The 22,118-nt window shown below is 36.7% G+C and overlaps 1 protein-coding gene across 2 annotated transcripts in view; it reads right to left on the reverse strand.

The window, feature by feature from the left end:
• Positions 1-654: 654 nt before the first annotated feature.
• ESD (esterase D) overlaps positions 655-22,118 on the reverse strand; it is a 24,880-nt gene continuing 3,416 nt past the window's right edge. Inside the window, exons 2-11 of one of the 2 annotated variants that reach the window (XM_035003381.1) lie at positions 21,600-21,648; positions 19,735-19,836; positions 19,150-19,224; positions 18,474-18,562; positions 13,886-13,984; positions 12,098-12,222; positions 10,926-11,045; positions 9,678-9,776; positions 7,132-7,299; positions 655-885 (exon numbers count right to left, since the gene is read on the reverse strand). In XM_035003381.1, coding sequence (XP_034859272.1) covers positions 805-885; positions 7,132-7,299; positions 9,678-9,776; positions 10,926-11,045; positions 12,098-12,222; positions 13,886-13,984; positions 18,474-18,562; positions 19,150-19,217 — 849 coding nt within the window. In that variant the 5' untranslated portion in view covers positions 19,218-19,224; positions 19,735-19,836; positions 21,600-21,648 and the 3' untranslated portion in view covers positions 655-804. The remainder of the gene's footprint in view (positions 886-7,131; positions 7,300-9,677; positions 9,777-10,925; positions 11,046-12,097; positions 12,223-13,885; positions 13,985-18,473; positions 18,563-19,149; positions 19,225-19,734; positions 19,837-21,599; positions 21,649-22,118) is intronic. The other variant, XM_035003380.1, reaches the window with a different exon arrangement.

Below are 22,118 nucleotides of genomic sequence, written 5' to 3' on the forward strand. Positions count from 1 at the left end.
AGTTCTTTAAGGAACACAATTTGGTATTTATGAAGAGACGGATTACTTTTCTTGGCGAGCTCACCAAGCTAAATTTCTGCATGTAACTGAAGGAAAATACTGTTTACAGTAACATATGAAACAACTTTCCTTATATAGCTATTTCCAGATTGAATCTGATTATTTAATTCTTGTCTCTGGGGAGATTCCAGAAATCAATGTCCACAAATCTGTTTGGCTTAATAGGTAAGAAAAGAAGTATCACTGGATTGGGTTTAGGAAATCTGGCTTCTAATCTTAGCTGTCCCACAAGTAACTGTGTAAGGATGGGGAACTTACTTAACCTTTCTGAGCCTACTTCCTTATTTAACAACAAATCAGTTATTAAATGCCTATTAGAAGCCAAGCAGTTGCTAGACACTAGAGATCTAACACTGAACATAATGAAGACAGTCCGTGCTTTCACAGACTTCAAGCCTGACAAAGTGAGGGGTTTAGACTAAATTACCTCTAAGACCCGTTCCTGAGTTAGCATTCTAGGATTTAAATGGGATTATATTCATATATTCTGTGGCCTGAGGTTAATACAACAATGATTTCCAAATGACCTTGCAAAGCTGTAAAGTATTAAATAGTTCCCATATGAACATTGGTAAAATAACTTTTAAATTGTAAGCAGGTTTTACGTATTTATTCGGAAAGTGATTCAACTACAGAATGATGCATTGTTAGCACTATGAAATCCAATGTCTTGAAATCATTTTTCTTTTTATAATCTTGAACAAATTTTATATAATCTTGAACAAATCCTCTTATCTGAAGTTTTCATGCATTCAGGTATTTTGCATGATGTCTGATGTGATCAGTAATAAAGGTTGCAATGAAGTAGTAGCTATGATCATAACCCTAGAAGACAAAAGAGAGAAACAGTAAGATATTTATCAGTCAGAAACATCAATATTAAGGACATTAAATATATCTCTCATGTCACTTAATTTTCTTATAAGTCCTGAAATTATTAGAACATGATGAAGGCTTATAATCAAAATCAAGCTTATTATACTTGTACTTCAACATTTTCACTGAACATTAAAAGAACAGCAAAAATAGAAGAAGAAACATTCTGCACAGCCTAGTTTCTAGATGCTGCCATTAATATGCAAAGAGAGGAAATAACACATTAATCAAATGTACAGTGTAAACAGGTGGTCATTATCAACAAGGAATAAAATAATCAGAATTTAAAGAAGTCAGAAACATAGACAAGAAGTTTTAACTCACAGAAGAAACACACTAACATCGGTAAGACGGAAAATGTTAAAATACAAAATAAGCACACAAAGACAATACAGAGAAAGAGCAAAAAACCAGCCAAATGGTTAAACATTGTTTGGGAAGTCAAACACAGCTATCCTAAGTCTAGTTAGGAATTTCACCTCCTATGCAATAAAAGCATATCACATTTTTATTTGAGGAAAAAGGAATAATTCATTAAACCCTGACATCCCTTAGCAATAAACCACACTGGGTAAAAAGCCAGTCAACTATTTTGAAAACTATTCTGAAACAGAGAGAAAATGTAATAAACAGATCTCATGCTATCTGGTTAATTAAAACCACATCTAGATAAATGGAGAGAAGATGCTTCCTCGGGGCATCCTCTGAGTACAAGATAAGATGACGCTTTCAAAGGAAAAAGGAAAAAATTAAGGTGGGAAGAACCTAAGGGGGTTAAACACCAGGTAATTTGGGGGTGGCCTCCCTTCCAAAACACAATGAAAACATAAGGTGAAATAAACTGAAAGGAGGTAAAAGTCTAAGAAAGATTTTTAAGTTTTTAGCTTATTCAATGGTCTCTGATGAGAGAAAATGGGAATTTTCCTAAGCACTTAAGAAGCAAAAAAAGCCCTAATAAAAATATCACCTGGGTTCCAAGGAACAAAGCAAATCATTAAGGTTTTGATGAAATCAGTAAATGTTCTTAATCTCTTACTTTCAGACATATGCAATATTATATATCTTGGGAACAGAAGTTAATACGTAAAGAGTTCCAGGTCAAAGTCATCAAAGTAACTTAAAAGCATGATCTTTTGTTTCCTGTGGCCGAATCAGAAATGAATCTGACAAGAATGTTGTCAAAATTAAGGCTGAGCTCTGGACTTAACTTGGTTTCACATTTCTCAATGATTAGACCAGCCCCAGTTAATTAGTTCAATTTAGAGCTGAAGGCATTTCTTAGAGAGAAACATAAAGAAAAGCATTTTCCATTCCTGTAATTCCTCAATCATTCCAAGGTTAAACAGGATCTTCAGACCCATGATTTCAACCCACAAACCCTAGGAAATGTAGGACCAAGCAGCACCTGCCAGTTTTTACAGACCGATAGATGGCTCTGACTGAAGACAGGTCCGGATGCAAGGATGTGGGTGCCCCGGCACCCTGTGCAGCACGTGCCCTAATGTGACCGAGGGCTCCAACCTTATGCAGCTTCACAGCGGTTTAATGCCTTGCACAGTGTCAGGAACACACGGTGTAGCTATGACTATTCTTGTTATTATTTATTATTATTATTATTTTATTATTTTATTATTTTAAAGATTTTATTTATTTATTTGAGACAGAGAGAATGAGAGAGACAGAGAGCACATGAGAGGGGGGAGGGTCAGAGGGAGAAGCAGACTCCCTGCCGAGCAGGGAGCCCAATGCAGGACTCGATTCTGGGACTCCAGGATCATGACCTGAGCCGAAGGCAGCCGCTTAACCGACTGAGCCACCCAGGCGCCCCTATTATTATTATTTTATTAGAGAAGTCCCAGGGTAAAACAAAGTTACAATTTTGAGCTCTCAGGAGTGTACCACAAGATTACGGTATATTCTATCTAAAATACAAAGCCAATGTCCGTAACTTCCCCAGTGATATTTAACAGAAGATCCACCTTTACGAGAAAATAGAAAATGGCCTATCACGACACAGCGAGAAAGATTTTTTTTTTAGAGAAAGAGAGAGAGCGCAAGTATACAAGCAGGGGGAGGGGCAGAGGGAGAGAGAATCTCAAGCAGACTCTCCATGAGCACAGTGCCCATTGCACGGCTTTATCTTTCAACCCTGAGATCATGACCCGAGCCGAAATCAAGAGTCGGACGCCCAACCAACTGAGCCACCCAGGCGCCCCAAGAAAGATTTAAAAAAAAAAAAAAGAAGATAGCAGGAGGGGAAGAATGAACGGGGGGAAATCGGAGGGGGAGACGAACCATGAGAGACAATGGACTCTGAGAAACAAACTGAGGGTTCTAGAGAGGAGGGGGGTGGGGGGCCTGGTGACGGGTATTAAAGAGGGCACGTTCTGCATGGAGCACTGGGTGTTATACGCAAACAATGAATCATGGAACACTACATCAGAAACTAATGATGTAACGTATGGTGATTAACATAACAATAAAAAATTATAAAAAAAGAAAGAAAATGTCAACTTACAGGCAGGAGAACACATTGGAACTACCGGCATTCCGTTTAGATAAAAGATGCTTATATAATTGAGCTAAATGTGTCGTTTTGACAGGTTTTCCTGTTCTATTTGCTGAGATTATTAAATAGGGGGGGGGTCCTTTCATTAACTTCTCTGAGTTGGTTTGCTATGCTAAGCAGCTCGTGCAATTCCATATATGCAGTGACACTTGAAGGAGCCTTAGTTTTGTCTTCTACCTCCCACTTGAAATGGAAAAATCATCAGTAACAAACTCTCTTAGAGTATAAAAATAAATGAACACATTCTTTCATTCTTCCCTCAGCTCTCAAAAAAGCGGCAGTGCGCCAGCAGCTATGATGAACATTTATTCTAACAGGCAGTGTTTTCCCACACATTTTCCAGACCCAGTTAGAAAAGCTGATATGAATCCCTGGGTTATTTAGTTTCTTCAGAATACAAAGAAGACTGCTGAAAGGTGCTCACTTGTTTATTTAGTAAGTACTTCCTGAGAGCCTACGTGCTGGGTAATCGTGCTGAGCATGAGCATACAGGGACACGAGATCCCTGCACTTCTGGAATTCCGTGCCATGTTCTTACTATTATTCTCTAACACGCAGTGCAGAGGCCAAAACAGCCTCGGAGTCTTCAAAAAGGGCCTGAGGACTTGAAGAGGTCGGATAGCCTTGCTTCAATATTGTTTCTGGAAGTTTCTGTCAGGTCACTGAAATCTTTTCCTCACAATGTAACTTCAATAACTGGAAATAAGACATATGAGGCTTCAGAGTAAGATCTGATCTTTGTGTACTATCAAAATTCTGCTATCTAGTGCTTTTCCAATTTAGATTCGTGAAGTCAAAACAAAAAAAGAAAAATTCTATGAGGTAACAAACAAATATCCCTATGCACCACACTTCTCTCTCATAAGTTTCGGACAGGAGTATAAAAATAGAGTGTGAGCATTTAACACCAAAAAGAGGTAAAGAAATAAAGTTGGGTAAATCGTGTACATGATTGTAATAATTCTCAATCTTCCTCCTTAGTTCACATACTTACATATAGCCCCTATTTTTTTTTTTTTAAAGATTTTAAAAATTTATTTGACAGAGAGAGACACAGTGAGAGAGGGAACACAAGCAGGGGGAGTGGGAGAGGGAGAAGCAGGCTTCCCCCCAAGCAGGGAGCCCAATGTGGGGCTCGATCCCAGGACCCTGGGATCATGACCCAAGCTGAAGGCAGATGCCCATCGACTGAGCCACCCAGGCGCCCCTATAGCCCCTAATTTTTTCAGCCTACTTAATACTTCACTGCTCCCATTTCATAAAGAAATACAGTTCTCTTGTACTTATATGCCAATGATAAGGCAGATATGATTCGCAGACCTGAGGTAACCTGAAGTCAGTGGAAGTTGGCCTGAAAACATGAAGGCATCGTCTCCGAAGCCATGCCCACTCATGTCTACTCAGTTGCTCATTCAATTATAACAAGTCTAACCATCATCTTCAGACCAGGTAGTTTGCTGGTAACCTGCCCTTGCCGGAAGGAAAGTGACCGAAAAATTGTGTCTGAGCTAAAGATTGCGGCTGGTAATTTCAATACTTTCCCACTTTTTTTTAAGAACTGAATATTTTGTCTTGACTCCTCATTAAATAAACCCAACTGTGTTTTTCAGTTGCTTAGGATATAAGCATTTCAGAAATAAGCTGATTTATTTTTTCCCTCCGAGAATTTCATCAGTGTTTTACTTCTGTGCTATTTTTATAACAAACTCCAGAGATTTTTCAGTCTTTGCTGGCAGGCTGAAACTCTGGTGTTGGTAGTAACAACAGAATTTCCTGGCACCGCCTCGGAGGGGGGAGGAAGAGGCATCCAACGCTGGGGGTGCCGAGAAATCATTCGGAAAGAAACATGGTTTATTACGTTCCTTATAGCTAGAGTTAATGTAGCTAAACACACTACTTTATTATCAAATTGGTATTTGGGTTTCTCAAAGTTGCTTACTGACTGAAAACATGCAATTCTGGTAAGTGTTTAATCTAAGAAAATACTATTACTTAGAGACAGACACTCAGAGAAAACAAGGTATATCTAATATATTGGTTTTGACATATTTTCCCACATGATCTATCTATCTATCTACATATACATGTAAATATGTATGTAAATATATTATTATATAACATATATTATTTACATGATCAAAATATTAGGGGAATTAAGAAACCAGGGAGACCGTTAAGATCTGTTGCATAAGGGGGCGCCTGGGTGGCTCAGTCGGTTAAGCGACTGCCTTCAGCTCAGGTCATGATCCCAGGGTCCTGGGATCGAGCCCCGCATCGGGCTCCCTGCTCGGCGGGAAGCCTGCTTCTCCCTCTGCCCCTCACCCTGCTTGTGTTCCCTCTCTCGCTGTGTCTGTCAAATAAATAAATAAAATCTTAAAAAAAAAAAAAAAAAAAAGATCTGTTGCATAAGTTAGATCGCAGGTTATGCATAAATTCTCCTTGTGTTAGCTAATTCCATCCCTTTGCTCCTCAGGAGCACTGCTTCACCTTGCTTGGGAATGGTTAGACCGATGAGAGGAGGACATGTGTTTCCATTCAAATGACCTTGCTTCCAATTCTGGTTCTACTGTAAACTAGCTGTGTGACCTTAAATACAAAGTACTTTTCTCAGCCTGTGAAACAGACAGGAGCCATAAATGCAAACCTACAGCAAACATCATACTTAGTGGGGAAATACGGAAAGCTCTTCTCTAAGATCAGGAACAAGACAAGGTGCCCACTTTTGCCACTTCTGTTCAACATAGTACTAGAAATCCTAGCTAGAGCAATGAGGCAAGAAAAAGGCATAGAAGATGTACAATTTGGTGATATAATCTTAAATGCAGAAAACCCTAGGGCGCCTGGGTGGCTCAGTTGGTTAAGCGACTGCCTTCGGCTTAGGTCATGATCCTGGAGTCCGGGGATCGAGTCCCGCGTCGGGCTCCCTGCTCAGTGGGGAGTCTGCTTCTTCCTCTCCTGCTCCCCCCCCTTGTGCTCTCTCTCTCTCTCATTGTCTCTCTCAAGTAAATAAATAAAATCTTTTAAAAAAAAATGCAGAAAACCCTAAAGATTCCATAGTAAGATACAAAAGCAACACCCAAAAATCAGCTGCATTTTTATATAACAATGAACAATCTAAAAAGGAAATTATGAAAACAACTATATGATTCCACTTATATGAGATACTTAAGAGTAGTCAGACTTACAGAGAAAGTGGAATGATAGCAGCCAAAGGTTGGAGACAGGGAGGAAGAAACAGGAATTAGTGTTTACAGGCTTCCTCTTTCTATGGAATTAGATCATAAGCATCATTAACTTAATAAGAAAGATTTCACTTTGTCTTGTTATAATTAAAAAATACCTTACCAGAGGTACTTTCAAATTCTGAAATATAAAGTATTATGGAATCTTGCTTTAAAAAAAAAAAAAGATTTTATTTATTTATTTAGAGAGAAAGAGAGAGCGAGCGAGCATGGGGAGGGGTAAAGGAGAGGAAGAATCTCAAGCAGACCCCAGAGCTGAGCATGAGCTAGACATGGGGCTTGATCCCCCGCAGAGTCAGATGCTTAACTGACTGAGCCAACCAGGAGCCCCTGGAATTCTGCCTTATAGTTACTTAGAACAAGCTGAGGTTTCCTAGTACTTGCCTCTTGCAATCTAAAAACAACAGGGACTTTCTTTTCTGTACAGGCAGCTATGAAGTTATCAGGTAGTAACTGTCCATCTGAAAGGAACTGGTCATCTTTCCCTTGATCAATCAGTATGTCCAGCTGAGAACCTGGGTAGGACTTCACAAGATGGGTAGCATCATAAGCCTAGAAAAAGAAAAATATTGAAAAATAAATTTGAAAGTGCCCAGAAATATGTTCTTCAAAACAGAATGCAGTAGAACCAAATATAAATTTAACATTATTTAAGCTCTAAGGATGATTAAACCGGAAAACTGCTTTATCGTTGTCTTGCCTGGTTTTTATTTATAAGGTCTTCAGAAATCTATGTCCCACTTATAGCCTCTTCTCTACTTCGAAGCAATGCTGGGCCAGTGGCAAGAATTCTGTGTCTCAGCATTCTTCGTAGTACAGACTTTTTTCTTCTAAACCTCTGAGGTTCTTAATCACCTCCCAACTCTAAAATCGTAATTTTTTTTCTTTATAAATCCCTCCACAAATTGACTATTTCTTCTAACTTCCTTTTCTATTTCCAGATATTTTCTATTTCAAATAGTCTATTTTGTTGCCTCTTCTTTTTGGCTCTAATTCCAGACTTAAATACATTCGGCCTTCTCTTCTGCGGTCTGTTGAACAGCACCAAATGTCTGCTATCCCCATGAGCATAATCTGAATCATATAAACAACCCCTCAAATTTGTTATCTGAGGAGCTGCCACTAGTTACAAGTTCATATTTTACCATCCACCTTTAAGTATTCTGGATTATTCATATATATTCACTATCACAACTTCTATGTACCAATCAAGACAAACAAAAACCCAAAGAGTTCCCCTTCTAAAGTAGCCTGCTTTTAAGACTTGCTTTCTTTAACTCTTATAAGGAGAGACTGGAAGGGGATCTAAAAAGTCCAACTAGTTCTAAGCTCTGTGACTTTGTAATTCTGCATGGCCTCCTTATTCCAACACTAAATTAAATAGCCTAAACGCAACATAATTAAGATGGTAAAATCTACTGCCACTTAGAGAAAAATTATAGAATTAGATTCCTTTATATATTACCTGTGCCTCTACCTCTCCCCTCCTTTCTTCCAACCAGTTGGTCTTTTTCTTTCTTTTTTTAAGATTTATTTATTATTTGAGAGAGAGAGAGAGCGCAGAGGGACAGAGAGAATCCCAAGCAGAACTCCCCGCTGAGTGGGGAGCCTGACTTGGGGCTTGACCACCCATGAGATCATGACCTGAGCTGAAATCACAAGTCGGAGCTTAACTGACTGAGCAACGCAGGCACCCCACCAGTTGGTCTTTTACCCAACTCTCCCATCAGAACCTAAGCCCCGTGTGGATGTGAAAGGTTATCATCACCTTTGTGACCTAAGATCTCAAACTCCACTCAGGCTCTGCACAGTGGCAAGGCCTCCAAACACCCAAGTACATGCACCATCAGCTCTCAAAGTACCTAACAGTAATCACTTTCTGCATTCTTCCAATATAATAAAAATCTGAGCCTAAACAAAACAGAATTCTAATCTAGTGCCTAAAAGATTAACCCTCCAATTTGTTAGAATTTCAATGTCCAATCTTTTTTTTTTTTTTTTTAAGATTTTATTTATTTATTTGACAGAGAAAGACACAGCGAGAGAGGGAACACAAGCAGGGGGAGTGGGAGAGGGAGAAGCAGACTCCCCGCCGAGCAGGGAGCCCGATGCGGGACTCGATCCCAGGACTCCAGGATCATGACCTGAGCCGAAGGCAGTCGCTCAACCAACTGAGCCACCCAGGCGCCCTCAATGTCCAATCTTAAATAAAATTAAGATCCATGTGTGAATGACCCCCCCTGAACACACAACAGTCAAAAAAATTTTTTTCTTCCCCCCACTCAGGTATTTTCCACTTGTTAACATGATGATGAATGCATTTGCCAAATATTCAAACTTTTGGCGATGTTTGCAAATAGCTTACTTCTCCACAAAAGTCAAATGGGTCTTGGGAGAAAGAGCCATTTTTAAATTTTCGTTTTGAAGCATCTGCTCCCATGCTTGAAAAAGCAATCTTGCTACTGGGAAGGTTCACATAAATGTACATGACACAATATCTATTTTTAAAAACTTTTAAGTCTGGAATTTAAAATCCAAATCTGAGAAATGCTGGATTTTGAAACAGATACAGGAAATAATTAAAAGGCCAGGACTCATGCTTCCTGTTGTACAACTGCGTACATGGTTAATAAGAGGCAAACCTAAAGTCAATAATAAAATGTGGTATTTATTGGTAATGTTAATTTAGAAATAAACACAAAAATTAATCATTAGAATAAAGAATGTAGTTTCAGAACATCCACCACAATTCAATACAATTAGAAAACCGGGCTTTTTTGTTGTTGATCTTGTTCTACATATATTCTTTTGTTAATTATTTTAGCTCTGGATCTCTTAGTGAGTTAGGAATATAATGTCTGTGGTGTGTAGCTTTTTCACAAATCTGAAAACTTAAGAATGGGTATGAAGACAGCCATCCCAGTACCTACCTTCCATTTACTTTGATCTGTTCCCAAATATCCACTAAAGGCTTTTTTGCCCCAAGGACAGAGCACTGGGTTGCAAATGGGAGCAAATGCCGACACAGACTTTAGAAACAAAGGAAATTTAAAAACAAGTTATATTTTGCTAAATCAAATATGAACAAACATTTGCAACTTGCTTAAAAACTCAGAAATTTATTTGCAACTTGCTTATAAACTCTGACTTGCTATGAAAACACTTGTGAACAATTTTCCATTGGTTATATGAAGTGCTGAGATTGTAGGCCTCTCCATGATACATCTTTTGTATGTTCTATTATGAGAGCTAATTAACCACAGGTGCCAACAGACTGTAAAGCAATACATTACATTTTCATTAAATAATAATTTCAATAAATAATTTCATTAAATAACACATGCAAGTTTATATTCAGTTTCCACTCATTTTTTCCACTTACAACTAATGAGTAGTAATATAGAACAGTTTACACTCACCTTTGTGAACCTGTTATTAAATCTGAAACACATTATTTCTCTTAAAGAGGGCCAAGAAAGCATTGAGCAATGCATTAAAATTTGTGTTCTATGCAGTGTTGTTTTTAACTGGATAAGTGGCAAAGATGGAATCGTTCAGTTTCAGAGTGCTTCTAAAAGTATATATTTATCAATGTCTATTACGTTTTTTAAAGGACAAAAAAACAACTGAATTTGATTTTCTCCCTTAAACATAATAAAGTAATTGTCTTATGTACAAAAAATGGAAAATAAGATCTTATTTTAAAAACCTACTGTCAAGCCATGAATTAGTTCAACTTTGTAATAAAGTCTGCTAAAAGAAAAATATCTGGTGCCACAATAAGAAACTGCTCTAAGAAATATTGTCATTTCTCAGGGGCACACCTGAAATGGCTAAGAAGTCCTTTCTAAGGGAAGGACATGGATTAAACAAATCTTGAGGTATCTGACAGAAAAAAAATGCCTAGAAAACTAAAGTTTGAATAGAAGCAATAAAAACTGCTTTACCATACTTCTAGTAGACCAACTGTGATAGAATTCCTATATTTCTGATTCTGGAGCATATAACTGTGTGGTCAAATTTAATACTCTTCCCCTACAGCCCCTGGAAACTCCCAACACTAGAAAAGTTTAGTCCCAGTACTATAAAATAACAATATCCTAGTTTCACTCTTTGAAAGTTCCTAACTGATATTATCCAAGAGAAATACTTGTCACTGAAAGCTTCAGTAATCTTACTTTGTACTTTCCAGGATTCTTCAGAGCACAAATCAGAGCTCCATGGCCTCCCATGGAGTGGCCAAAAATAGACATCTTTTGGGGGTCCACTGGAAAATTGGCATTTATGAGTTGCGGAAGCTAGAGAATTTAATAGTGTGACAAAAGATATGAAAGAAACAAGTTTAGACTTCTTCAAAGTCATATAAAATAATTACACAATTAACACTTCCAAATCACAGTCTTACAATACTATGAACTAATAAAGATGAAAAAAAATCTCAGGTAGACAAGGATTATTAATGTATCACTGGAGAAAAGTAATCCTCAGAAAGCAAATTAAAGAAGACGATGCAGAAAAGCCTTTAAAATGTCTTAACTTTTGATCTAGTAATTTCACTTCTTGGCATCTATTCTAGGGAAAGTCCTTAGGGAAAAAAAATTATACATAAAGACAACCAATGCAGTAAAATTTACTGTGGTAAGAAATATACGTAAATATGTAAATATCCTACATTAGGAAAAACTAAATTATGACATCTGACAGAATGTTATGCAATTACTAAGGTTATGTTACAAATAGAGTATTAGAAAATATTTTATACAACTAAAAAAAAGAATAAGATAAAAAATTTTACAACTGTATGAAAACTGGTCGTACAAAAAAAAGTCTGGAATATACCAAAACATAGTTATTATTTGGGGGATGGAATAATGGGGGTGATTAAAATTTTATATTATTGTTTCTGGGTTTTTATGATATACACATTAACAATTAAAATCATATAAAATTTAGAAAAACACATAAACTGCACATAAATAATATTAACAGAAGCAACGATTTACCCTTACATATCCTTTCTAAGTAAGCCTTGGTTAATCATTATAAAATATGTCTGAATAAACCAGCTGCCAGGGTTTTTTCATATATTGTTTTCTTTGTATAATCTGGGTAGTATACACAGGTATCAATATATTTATTATCCTCTTTAAAATTGTACTTAATATTAATTTAAATTGTAGTAAATAAGACTACCGTATAAACTTTAATGTGCACTAAGATAATCAATAAATATGTGCCAAATAGATTCAACAATACCATAACCTGGTTTAAAATTCTCAGGACTAGAAGGACTTTGTGTCCCAAACTATTCGTAATCATCAATTGATAAGTACAACATAAATGAAATTACCTCCTCAGTTACGTAAGAGTACATTCTGTAGTTAGTTTTCCAAGGATCTTCAGTGGCATCCACATAAAACCCAGCACCAGTGCCAAAGTCCCAGCTCTCATCTTCTCCTTTAATATTGCAGCCACCTATCACAGAAACATCCCGTGGCCTCATCTACTCCATGGCAATGACCCATGTTTAGTAACACTCTTTTAATCATTAATCTGGAAGTTCATTTGCATTTGAGCTGTTCACCAAATATTGCAGTTCTCTGCCTTTTCCGGCGGACACTCCCTGGTCCTCTTATCCCTGAATGGGGCCACGTGACTAGTTTTAGCCAATGAGGTGAGAGAGGGAATGCCCTTCCAGGCTGGAGAATTCACTGCTAAGGGGAGGCACACTGGCTTTCTCTGTGGATGAAGTGCCCTCCTATGTATTCTGAATATACGCTTCTTCACTGTTATCTGTCAAAGGACTTAGATCCTCTCTCTATTCTTCCAAAATGTGTTGAGATTCCTTCCCTGAGGACCCTCCCCTATTACCAACACTTTTTTCTCTTAGAAGGAAGAGGAGACAAATGCTTGTGCTCAGATTACTATCTTGCATTGAAAATGTCTCCGTATGTACTTCGGAATCATTCCATTGTATCTCCCCTATTTATTCATCCCCCAATAGGATTTTCTTATAATCTTTCAAAATTTATTAGGTCTTATTTTATATGCTTGCAGGTGGTTAAAAAGCCAACCACTGAGACAAGAGAATTACATTAATACATAGAGTAATTTCAGGAAAATGACCTCTTCATGATATTCCGTACACTCATCCAGGAACATGGCTTTTTCCATTTATTAAAGCCTTTGTTTATGATTGTTAGCAAATTTTACATTTCTTGTAAAAAATAAATCTTCATATTTTAAAAGTTTATTCCTAGGCATTTAATATTTTTAATACTACTCAGAATTAAACTTTTTATTACATTTCTAGTGAGGTATGTCTTGCTTTGGTGTATTATATGTCCTGTGAAAGCAAATGTACTACTTCCTAAGGCCAGCCATTTATCTTCCAGATAATTTTAGCTGCATTTAATAAATTCCATTTCCTGACACTTTCTAAGGTCACAAAGTAAGTTTTAACTCTGATGGATTGAGTTCTCAAATATTTGATAGTTTCATGTCTCTAATGTAAGCATTCTAGTTATTTATATTAAAACCAATACACGTTAAATGCATGACTGATGAGCAGATGAGAAAAGACATAATTTTCATGTGATAGGACAGTTTACCTATGGAATAGAAATATTTTTATGCATTTTGGCATTAGTGCGAATATATTAATCAAGTTGCTCAGTCTGTTTTGAAGTGTCTTTTTTTTTTTTTTTTAAGATTTTATTTATGTATTTGACAGAGAGAGACACAGCGAGAGAGGGAACACAAGCAGGGGGAGTGGGAGAGGGATAAGCAGGCTTCCCGCTGAGCAGGGAGCCCGATGCGGGGCTCGATCCCAGGACTCTGGGATCATGACCTGAGCCGCTTAAGGACTGAGCCACCCAGGTGCCTCTTGTTTTGAAGTGTCTTAATCTATAAAATGGGACTAGCAAAACGGTCCCATCTCATAAGAGTGATGTCATGAGTAAGATTCACAGTGAGGAAAATATATAGCATGGTATTTTAGAGTATTGATATCATCTGAAAGATTAATGAGATAATAGCCAAAATATAAAAAAAATAAAAAATAAAATAATATTACATTATACCACTTACAACTTAGTCTGAAAGATTTAACAAGGATCTCTGGACTGAGAATACTTACGAGGGCTCGTATCTGGAGCAATGACGACAAGGCCATGTTCGGAGGCAGCTTGATGATAACCAGCCTTTGATATAAAATTTTGTTCCGTGCAAGTCAAACCTGAAGATCAGAAATAGTGTTATCTCATGCTACACTGTGGATGGTTTATAAGATGTAACCTTTTTTTTTTTTTTAAAGATTTTATTTATTTGACAGAAAGAGAGACAGTGCATGAGCAGGGAGAAGGGCAGAGGGAGAGGGAGGAGCAGACTCCTCGTTGAGCAGGGAGTCCGATGTGGGGCTCGCTCCCAGGACCCTGGGATCATGACCTGAGCCGAAGGCAGACCCTTAACCGACTGAGCCACCCAGGCGCCCCATGATGTAACCCTTTTATAATACAGGAAAACAAGCTCACTTGGTATTATTAAAACACATTTTTTTTTTTTAGAAATGATTCTAAAGAAGACAATAAAGTTCCCTTTCTCATAAAATTTATAGTAGTATTAATCTAAGAACTGTCTTAGGTTAAATGCTCCCACAGTTGTCCTTTCAAAGTCACTCACTAAAGTTTCAAACATTGAAATCCTTAGGACCAGATGTACTTGGGAATTCAGAATTTTTCAAACTGTAGAATGGCAATATGGTGTATGGTGAATGCAATGTTGTATCAACCCCGTGGGGTGTTGTCAAACATGCTAATTAAACATGTTACTGTTCCTGCATCAAAACATAAATATTCACAATAAGTCAGCATAATACTATAACTTAATTTTTTTTATGAACAGAATTCAGCCTGATCATCTTTGTATTCCTCAGTGTTTTAAGAAGAGAGAAATGGCTACCATATAGCTCCTTAAATTTTAGCTCTAGTTTTCCAGATATTTCTGCTGCTTTTCCTAGTTATAGGCTTTTCGGTCATGTACTAGAAGAGAAGACTGAATCCTCTTATTATAGTAGAAGGGCCAAGAATAAACTGGCAATAGATGGATGAGCTAAGTACCACCTAACCCAACACCCCTTTTCCAGTGGCCAATGCCAAATATCCCACCATATCTGATAATGAGTGACATCAAAGCTGACTAGTATGCACGAAGCGGTATGAATTAACTATGGAACACTTTTATAGTTTCTATTTATCCCCTAGCAGCCAGCACAGGGACTTATGAAATGGTTGCTAATGAGGATTAAATTAATAAATAATTACAAGATACAAAGTTACAAGTATCATTGGATAAAGTGTTTTGAGGGTTCATGTTTACTTATTTATTTATTTTTATTTTTTAAGATTTTATTTATTTATTTGAGAGAGAGACACAGCGAGAGAGGGAACACAAGCAGGGGGAGTGGGAGAGGGAGAAGCAGGCTTCCCGCCAAGCAGGGAGCCCGATATGGGGCTCGATCCCAGGACCCTGGGACCATGACCTAAGCCGAAGGCAGATGCTTAATGACTGAGCCACCCAGGCGCCCCGGGAGTTCATGTTTAAACTGTTAGGACATACATACTTTTACTAGTCATAGCAGGGGAAGAAGTCCTTGTTTGTTCACTCTGTTCCTTCCCAATACATCTTCCAGAGATACAGGAGCTGTATCATGATGGAGAACTACCCCAAATACTGATAAAAGGTCAGTGGTCTTGATGACCTTAATGCAAATGTGTTCAGAGGCAAGGTAAGAGGGTAACAAGAATGGGTTTTGAGGATTTCAGACAGGATCTGGTTAGAAAGATGTCACTCAGCCACTTACTGGCTAACCAAAATCAGTCAAGTCACTTGAATATTGTGAGTCTCAGTTCTTTCATTTGAAAAATGGGGATTAATATTGCTTATGATCATCTCATAGTGTGTCTGTGAGGATTAAATGTGATAATGTAAAAAGCCTTGAATTGTGTCTCGGACACAGTGCAGAGTGTCTTTTACTTGGGAAATGTAAATGTTTAGTGACCAGAGAAAAATCTGTTTTTTTCTAGTTAGAACACAATTTCCTTGATTAAGGTATTAGGAAATGAACTGCAGACTCATAGAAATGAAGATAATTCTACTAGCAGAATTACTCTCAAGAATATAAAGATGGTTAATAATTAACATCCACTTGATCAACTATGCTTACTTTTATGAAGAGCTTTGGGGTTTTTTTGGTTAACAGCTTTATTGAGGTAGAATTCAGATGCCATACAATTCACCCATGTAAAGTGTACAACTCCACGACTGTTGGTATATTTACAACTATGGAACACTACCACTATCTAATTTTAGAATATTTCTGTCACCCCAAAAAGAAAACCCATACCCATTAGCAGTCACTTCCTATTTTCTAATCCCCGCCTCCTCAGCCTTAGGTAATCACTTTCTGTCTTTATGGGTTTGTTTATTCTAGACACTTCACATAAATGGAATTTAACAATATGTTGTCTCTTGTGAATGACTTCTTTCATTCAGCATGGTTTCAAGGTTCATCCAAGATGTATGTTGTGTCTATGAGGACTTCATTCCTTTGTTGTTGAGCAATATTCCACTGTGTGGATATACCACATTTTCCTTATTTCATTAGTTGACAGACCTTTGGTTTGCTTCCACTTTTTTGTTATTATAAATAATGTATAATGTAATATATGGACATTTGTGTGCAAGTTTTTATATGGACACATATTTTCAATGCTCCTGGGTATAGGGCTAATGAAGGGCTGTTCCGATGGTCACGTTGACTTTGGAAAGTTGCAGACCATGCCATCAGGACCATCTTTTAGAATTTCAGTTTGGATGCTTTAATTTTAGTTAACTGAGTAATTTTAGAAATATAACAATTGATGTCAGTCTCTCTGCCATTGTTTTCGTTCAACATACCAGGAATTAAATATCCTGAAATTCTTTTGCCATTATTTCTCAAATGTATAGTCAGACAATCTTAATTTTTTAAAAGAAAATCAAGCCTTAGGCTCCAAAGGCTATCTGTTCTTCAGCATCTCACTAAGGAAATTGTCCTGTCATGTGATGTAAACAAACCCAAATTCTATGTTTTATACTCATAAAGCTCAGATGATATATATTGATAGATTCCAATTTTGGTTAGAAATTTAGGGCCTTATTACTACAGCACGTCTTACACAATACCCTGGTACTTCTGATCTACGTTATTATACTTACAGCCGGAGACAGGGCTCCAGCAGCCGTCACCGGAAACACAATGCAAAAAGAACAGGGGAAAGACTAAATACAGCGCTGGGCTATAAGTCAGAAAACTTGTTCACTCTGTTACATGATCTCGGTCAATACATAACTTCTCGGGGCCTATGAAACAGTTACCTGTTCTATAGATTGCATGATTTCTAAGGTCATCTTCAGCTACACAGTACTCTGTTTCTAAAACAAGCATGCAATTTTGTTCTTGCTGCTTTTGGTAATACCCAGTGCTCTTCCAGCAAAATCAGTTTGCTTTTTTCAATCACAGAAATGGGTTGTTGAGTAACAATCAGGTAGGCACTTAATTTTTACCTTTCAAAATGAAATGTTTATTCTCATTTTAAACGACTGGTATTTGGGGCTTATCCTCGGTAAAACATATGTAAGAGGGGATTTATTAAAATCCAAGCTATAAGCAATTTTAAAGTGACAAAAATAGCACTCTCTGATATAATTTAGATTCTATCGAGCCTCTCCTTATGGTTGCTTCTAAAGATGAAATGCCAACAACATTTTGTGAAAGAATTAGCAGACAGCTTCAAACTACTGGTGGAAAAACTTTACTCTCTCATAATCCATTCTATAGTCTTTAATATTCGCCACAGATTAACAAACTTTAGTGTTCTTTTGTGATTTTCCAGACTGTTGCCAGAGAAGATTGATGGAGTCTGATTAAAACATGACTTCCCTGGTCGCCAAGGCAGTGCATGCATTTTGGGGTTACCTTTACCTTTTCTATAAGTTGTACCAAAACATCTACTTAACTTCTTTCGTTTGTACCGTTCTTCAAATAAAGTAATTTGGTACCCCCCACCAAAAAAAAGAAGTTACTTGTCTGTAGTTTTTTTTTTTTTTAAGATTATTTATTTATTTATTTGACAGAGAGAGAGAGAGAGAGCACAGGTAGACAGAGCAGCAGGCAGAGGGAGAGGGAGAAGCAAGCTGCCTGCTGAGCAGGAAGCCCGATGCGGGGCTCGATCCCAGGACACTGGGATCATGACCTGAGCCGAAGGCAGACGCTTAACCGACTGAGCCACCCAGGCGCCCCTTGTCTGTAGTTTCTAATTAGTGTATCATGGGTGTTCTGGTTTTACCTAACATTGCTCTATTTGAGTGGTAAAATCTCTACAAACTTCAGAAATTCTTAGGTAGGTACAAATTAAGTAAGTAACTTTTCTAAGCTCTTGCCATTGAGTCCAGAATTTTACATTCTCTGTTAAATTACTTGGTTTAATTTTAAAAGAAGTGAAATAAATATAACTTAGTAGGTCTGAAATTATTCTCAGGATAAAGTAGGAGTAGACTACAAGAGGCTCCTAAAGTCTTTTATAAATGGCTCAGTAAGCACACCAATAAGTCAAGATAAAAGAGAAGATAAGGCAGTTAAAAAGAAAAAGAAATTCCTTTCTAAAACTCACATGAATAACACTTACCAGACAGCCAATACAGTGCAGGGCATTTTCCAGTTTCTGCCTTTGGTGGTAAGTAGATAGCAAATTTCATTTTGCAGTTCAATTCAACACTGTAATTTTAACCATGACAGAAAAAATCAATGCCTCTCACTGGTTAAGACAGAAACATAAAATAAGTGATTTAATGTCTAAAATAAGTGATTCCACCAACATTTAAGGAATATAACTTGGCCCTTAAAAAAAGAATGGGGCCAATTTATCATACTGATCTATTAACCAACCTGGGTCTTTGCTGTGCATGGCACATAAGTCACTTGGGGGGGGAGGGGAATAAATTAGAATAAATGTAATACCCTCAATATAGCACTAGTATTACTAAAAGAAAAATTGTTTTTGTTTCTAAAGAGATGTATGAAATAACAAATCAGCTTTTATAAAAAATGAATTCTAAAGATATTAAATTATACGTTTGTTCATGGGCACTGAAAGGTACCACACCTTTAATTTTTTCTTTGTCACTAGTATCTTATTATAATCACTAATATCACAAATGAGGTAATTTTTATAAAAACCACAGGTATTTTTTCCATGTAAATGGTAATTTGTGCAACAATGATCTTTCATGGGTCTATTTAAGGAATCAAATAGATGGAAGCAGAATGAGAGATACCTAAAATTTTATTTTCTTGGCAGTTACCTGTCATGTTCAAAAACTTTCTGCAATCCTCCAAAGCACTTGTTGCTGGAAATCTGCTTCAATGCCATTCTTCTCCTATTAGTGAAGATTAATCTTATTAATTTCTAGAACATTAGTTCTTAAAAAATTTGAAACAAAACTGTTTTCAGATAAATTAGCCAACATACACAACTGTTTCCCACTGAGAGTATTTTTTCACTTGCTAATTTTCTCTGGTAAATAACATTAAGAAACTGACTGACTTTCATGTACACACTTAGAGCTGTTAATGCATTTCAGGAAACTTTAGTACTTTGGTAGGTCAATACTAATTTATCCAGTTGGTTAACAAGCTTTTTTTTTTTCTTTTTTCTTTTTGTGGACTGCCCCAAATTCTTTTCAGAAAGAGGGAAAGTATAAACAAGCTACTAATTAACTACTTTAGCTCAGAAGATCAAAAACTGTTTAATAGTTTACCTGTCAACTGTAACAAACGAATCAAAGAATTGGTCTTACTGATTATAGCTGATTTTTTAAAATGGGACGAAAATGATGTCACCATAATGATTTGGTAACAATAAGCGGTAACATTTATCGAGCACTTACAGCGTGATTGCCACTTTGCTATATGCGCACCCAGACCAAATTCCTCATCCTATGAGATTTTTTCTGAGAAAATGATGTACAACTTCTAGTCAACAATTCTCCCTTTTAAAACGAACCAACAAATAAAACATAAGTGAATTAAAAGTGCAGCTTATTGATGGCAGATTTTGAAGCCTGGTAATTCTTTTCTCTCAGACAAATCTTTTAAATGTTCATAAATAAAAAATTTTAAGTTTAAATGTTAAAATACCACATGTTATTAATTTTTAATAATACAAAAAAAGTCAGTAAACCATCCATACCAGAAGTGCCTATTCAACAGAGAGGAACCAGACTGCTTATGATGCGTATCTCTCAGGAAGGATTCCCTTCCCCTCCTTATTATAAATCAGTTAGCCGTACGCACTAAATAAACAATCCTCAGATGCTAGGAATACGTATTACCACTCTAGTGGTCTTCTCAGTGAATATGTTCCACATAATTTCTACTGACATTCTCAGAACAGTATGCTGATCAGTTGTGGTGTTAGGGTTACTCTAAAAAAATACATAACAATAATCTTAAAAAGTTAATCTTGGAAATGTCTTTGCAAAATTCGTTTTTTAAAAAGAATTTTTATTTATTTATTTGACAGAGAGAGAGCACAAGCAGGTGGAGTAGCAGGCAGAGGGAGAGGGAGAAGCAGGCTCCCCGCTGAGCAAGAAGCCATGTGGGGCTTGATCCTAGGACCCTAGCTAGCTAGGATCATGACCTGAGTCGAAGGCAGTTGCTTAACCAACTGAGTCACCCAGGCGCCCTGTCTTTGCAAAATGCTAAATAAGATTAGTTTCAATCCTACCTTTTAGTAATTTCCTCAAGAAATCTAAATACTTAGTTTTGCATTGGAAAGCTGGGATTTGAACCAGGAAGCCTGACATCAGCAACCCTACTTTTTGCTGCTATGTTCTACTGCTTCTTTGGAGGGTCTTTATATACTCTCTTTTTTTAGATGCTCTGAGATTGACGAAATTTATAGGATTAGGGCTTACAATTACAGAGAAATTACCTTCTAGTCACAGGTTTATGCATTTAATACATAAGAGATCAATTCCTAAACTGCTCACAAATGTTATTAATTATTGTTAACTTCAGCTATTCTTGTTCATGATCCTAGCTTAAATAATACAGTAACACAGACGTATAATTTTAGCATACACACATGAGACCAAGGAATAGAATTTTTTTGCTGAATTATTCTATAAGGATGTCCTGTTTTCTTAAATTTAGTAAGGGCTATGTCTGCTTTCCCAAACCATGGCACACTGAGCATATATCTAGTGCATAAGAAATAACTAATAATTATTTGTTGAATTAATGAATAATTATTTTATTAACTTCTGACTACCAATTATGTGAAAGTTTTAAAAATCTGCTTGTCCTTCATCTTTTTTGTTCTATAATTTATGACTTATTTTTTTTTTTAGTAAAGCACAACTAGTTTATTTCTTCTGCTTTTTTGATGTGCTTTAACTAAAATTCAAAATCAAGTACTTCCCCTTCGGTCAGAGAAAACCAAGTTAAAATGCTGTGTTTTCAATTGATAGAATGAGCTGAAAAAAATAAAATCAAAGCTTTTAAAGTTTTTTCCTCTAACCACCCATTTTAGAAATTACCTTGATTACAAATCAAGAAAAAAGTTACACTCAATAAAAAAATCTGACATAAGCTAAGAACTAGATACACTATGATATATGAAATAATATACTAGGTGATTATGTTCTTCACTAAAATTTTTCTATGTGAAAAATAACATATTTTAAAGTAAGTTATTAGCTTTTTCATCCAACTTTCAAAGTAACACATAAGAAATAAAACTTAAATTTACCTGACCAATTGCTACTTGCTTTTTTGCCTGCACCAAAGGATAGATGATCCTGAAAAAAATGAAAAGACCAAGTGGTTTATAAACAGGACATACTTTTGACAACAGTGGTTATACAGACATGTGCAGGGCACAACACATTCTGAGCAGAGATATTTTCTTGAGGCAGATTGACTGTCTACTCTGGATAAGGCAGCATGGCAAAAGCAGCTGAGGGAATAGCATCACCCCATCACCTCAGCCCTTAATCGAACTACCTTAATACTTATTTTGCCACAAGGCAGGCAAGAACTTCTGCTGGACTAAGATTCCTATGAAGAAAGTTGTGTGGGGTTTTTTTTCTTTTTAATTAAATAGAAAAAAAATTTAAAGTGTAATTTGTTAGTATGAGATATAATCAACTGCTGAGAGGAAACAAAACAGGAGTGGGGGCTAGAAGAGTAGAAAGAGATAGAAGAGTAGAGATAGAGTAGAAGGGCTGGAAGAGTAGAGAGAGATAGAAGAGTAGAGATAGAGTAGAGG

This window comes from Mirounga leonina, unplaced genomic scaffold, assembly GCF_011800145.1.
Source record: "Mirounga leonina isolate KUSES-001 unplaced genomic scaffold, KU_Mleo_1.0 Mir_127, whole genome shotgun sequence".
Taxonomy (NCBI): domain Eukaryota; kingdom Metazoa; phylum Chordata; class Mammalia; order Carnivora; family Phocidae; genus Mirounga; species Mirounga leonina.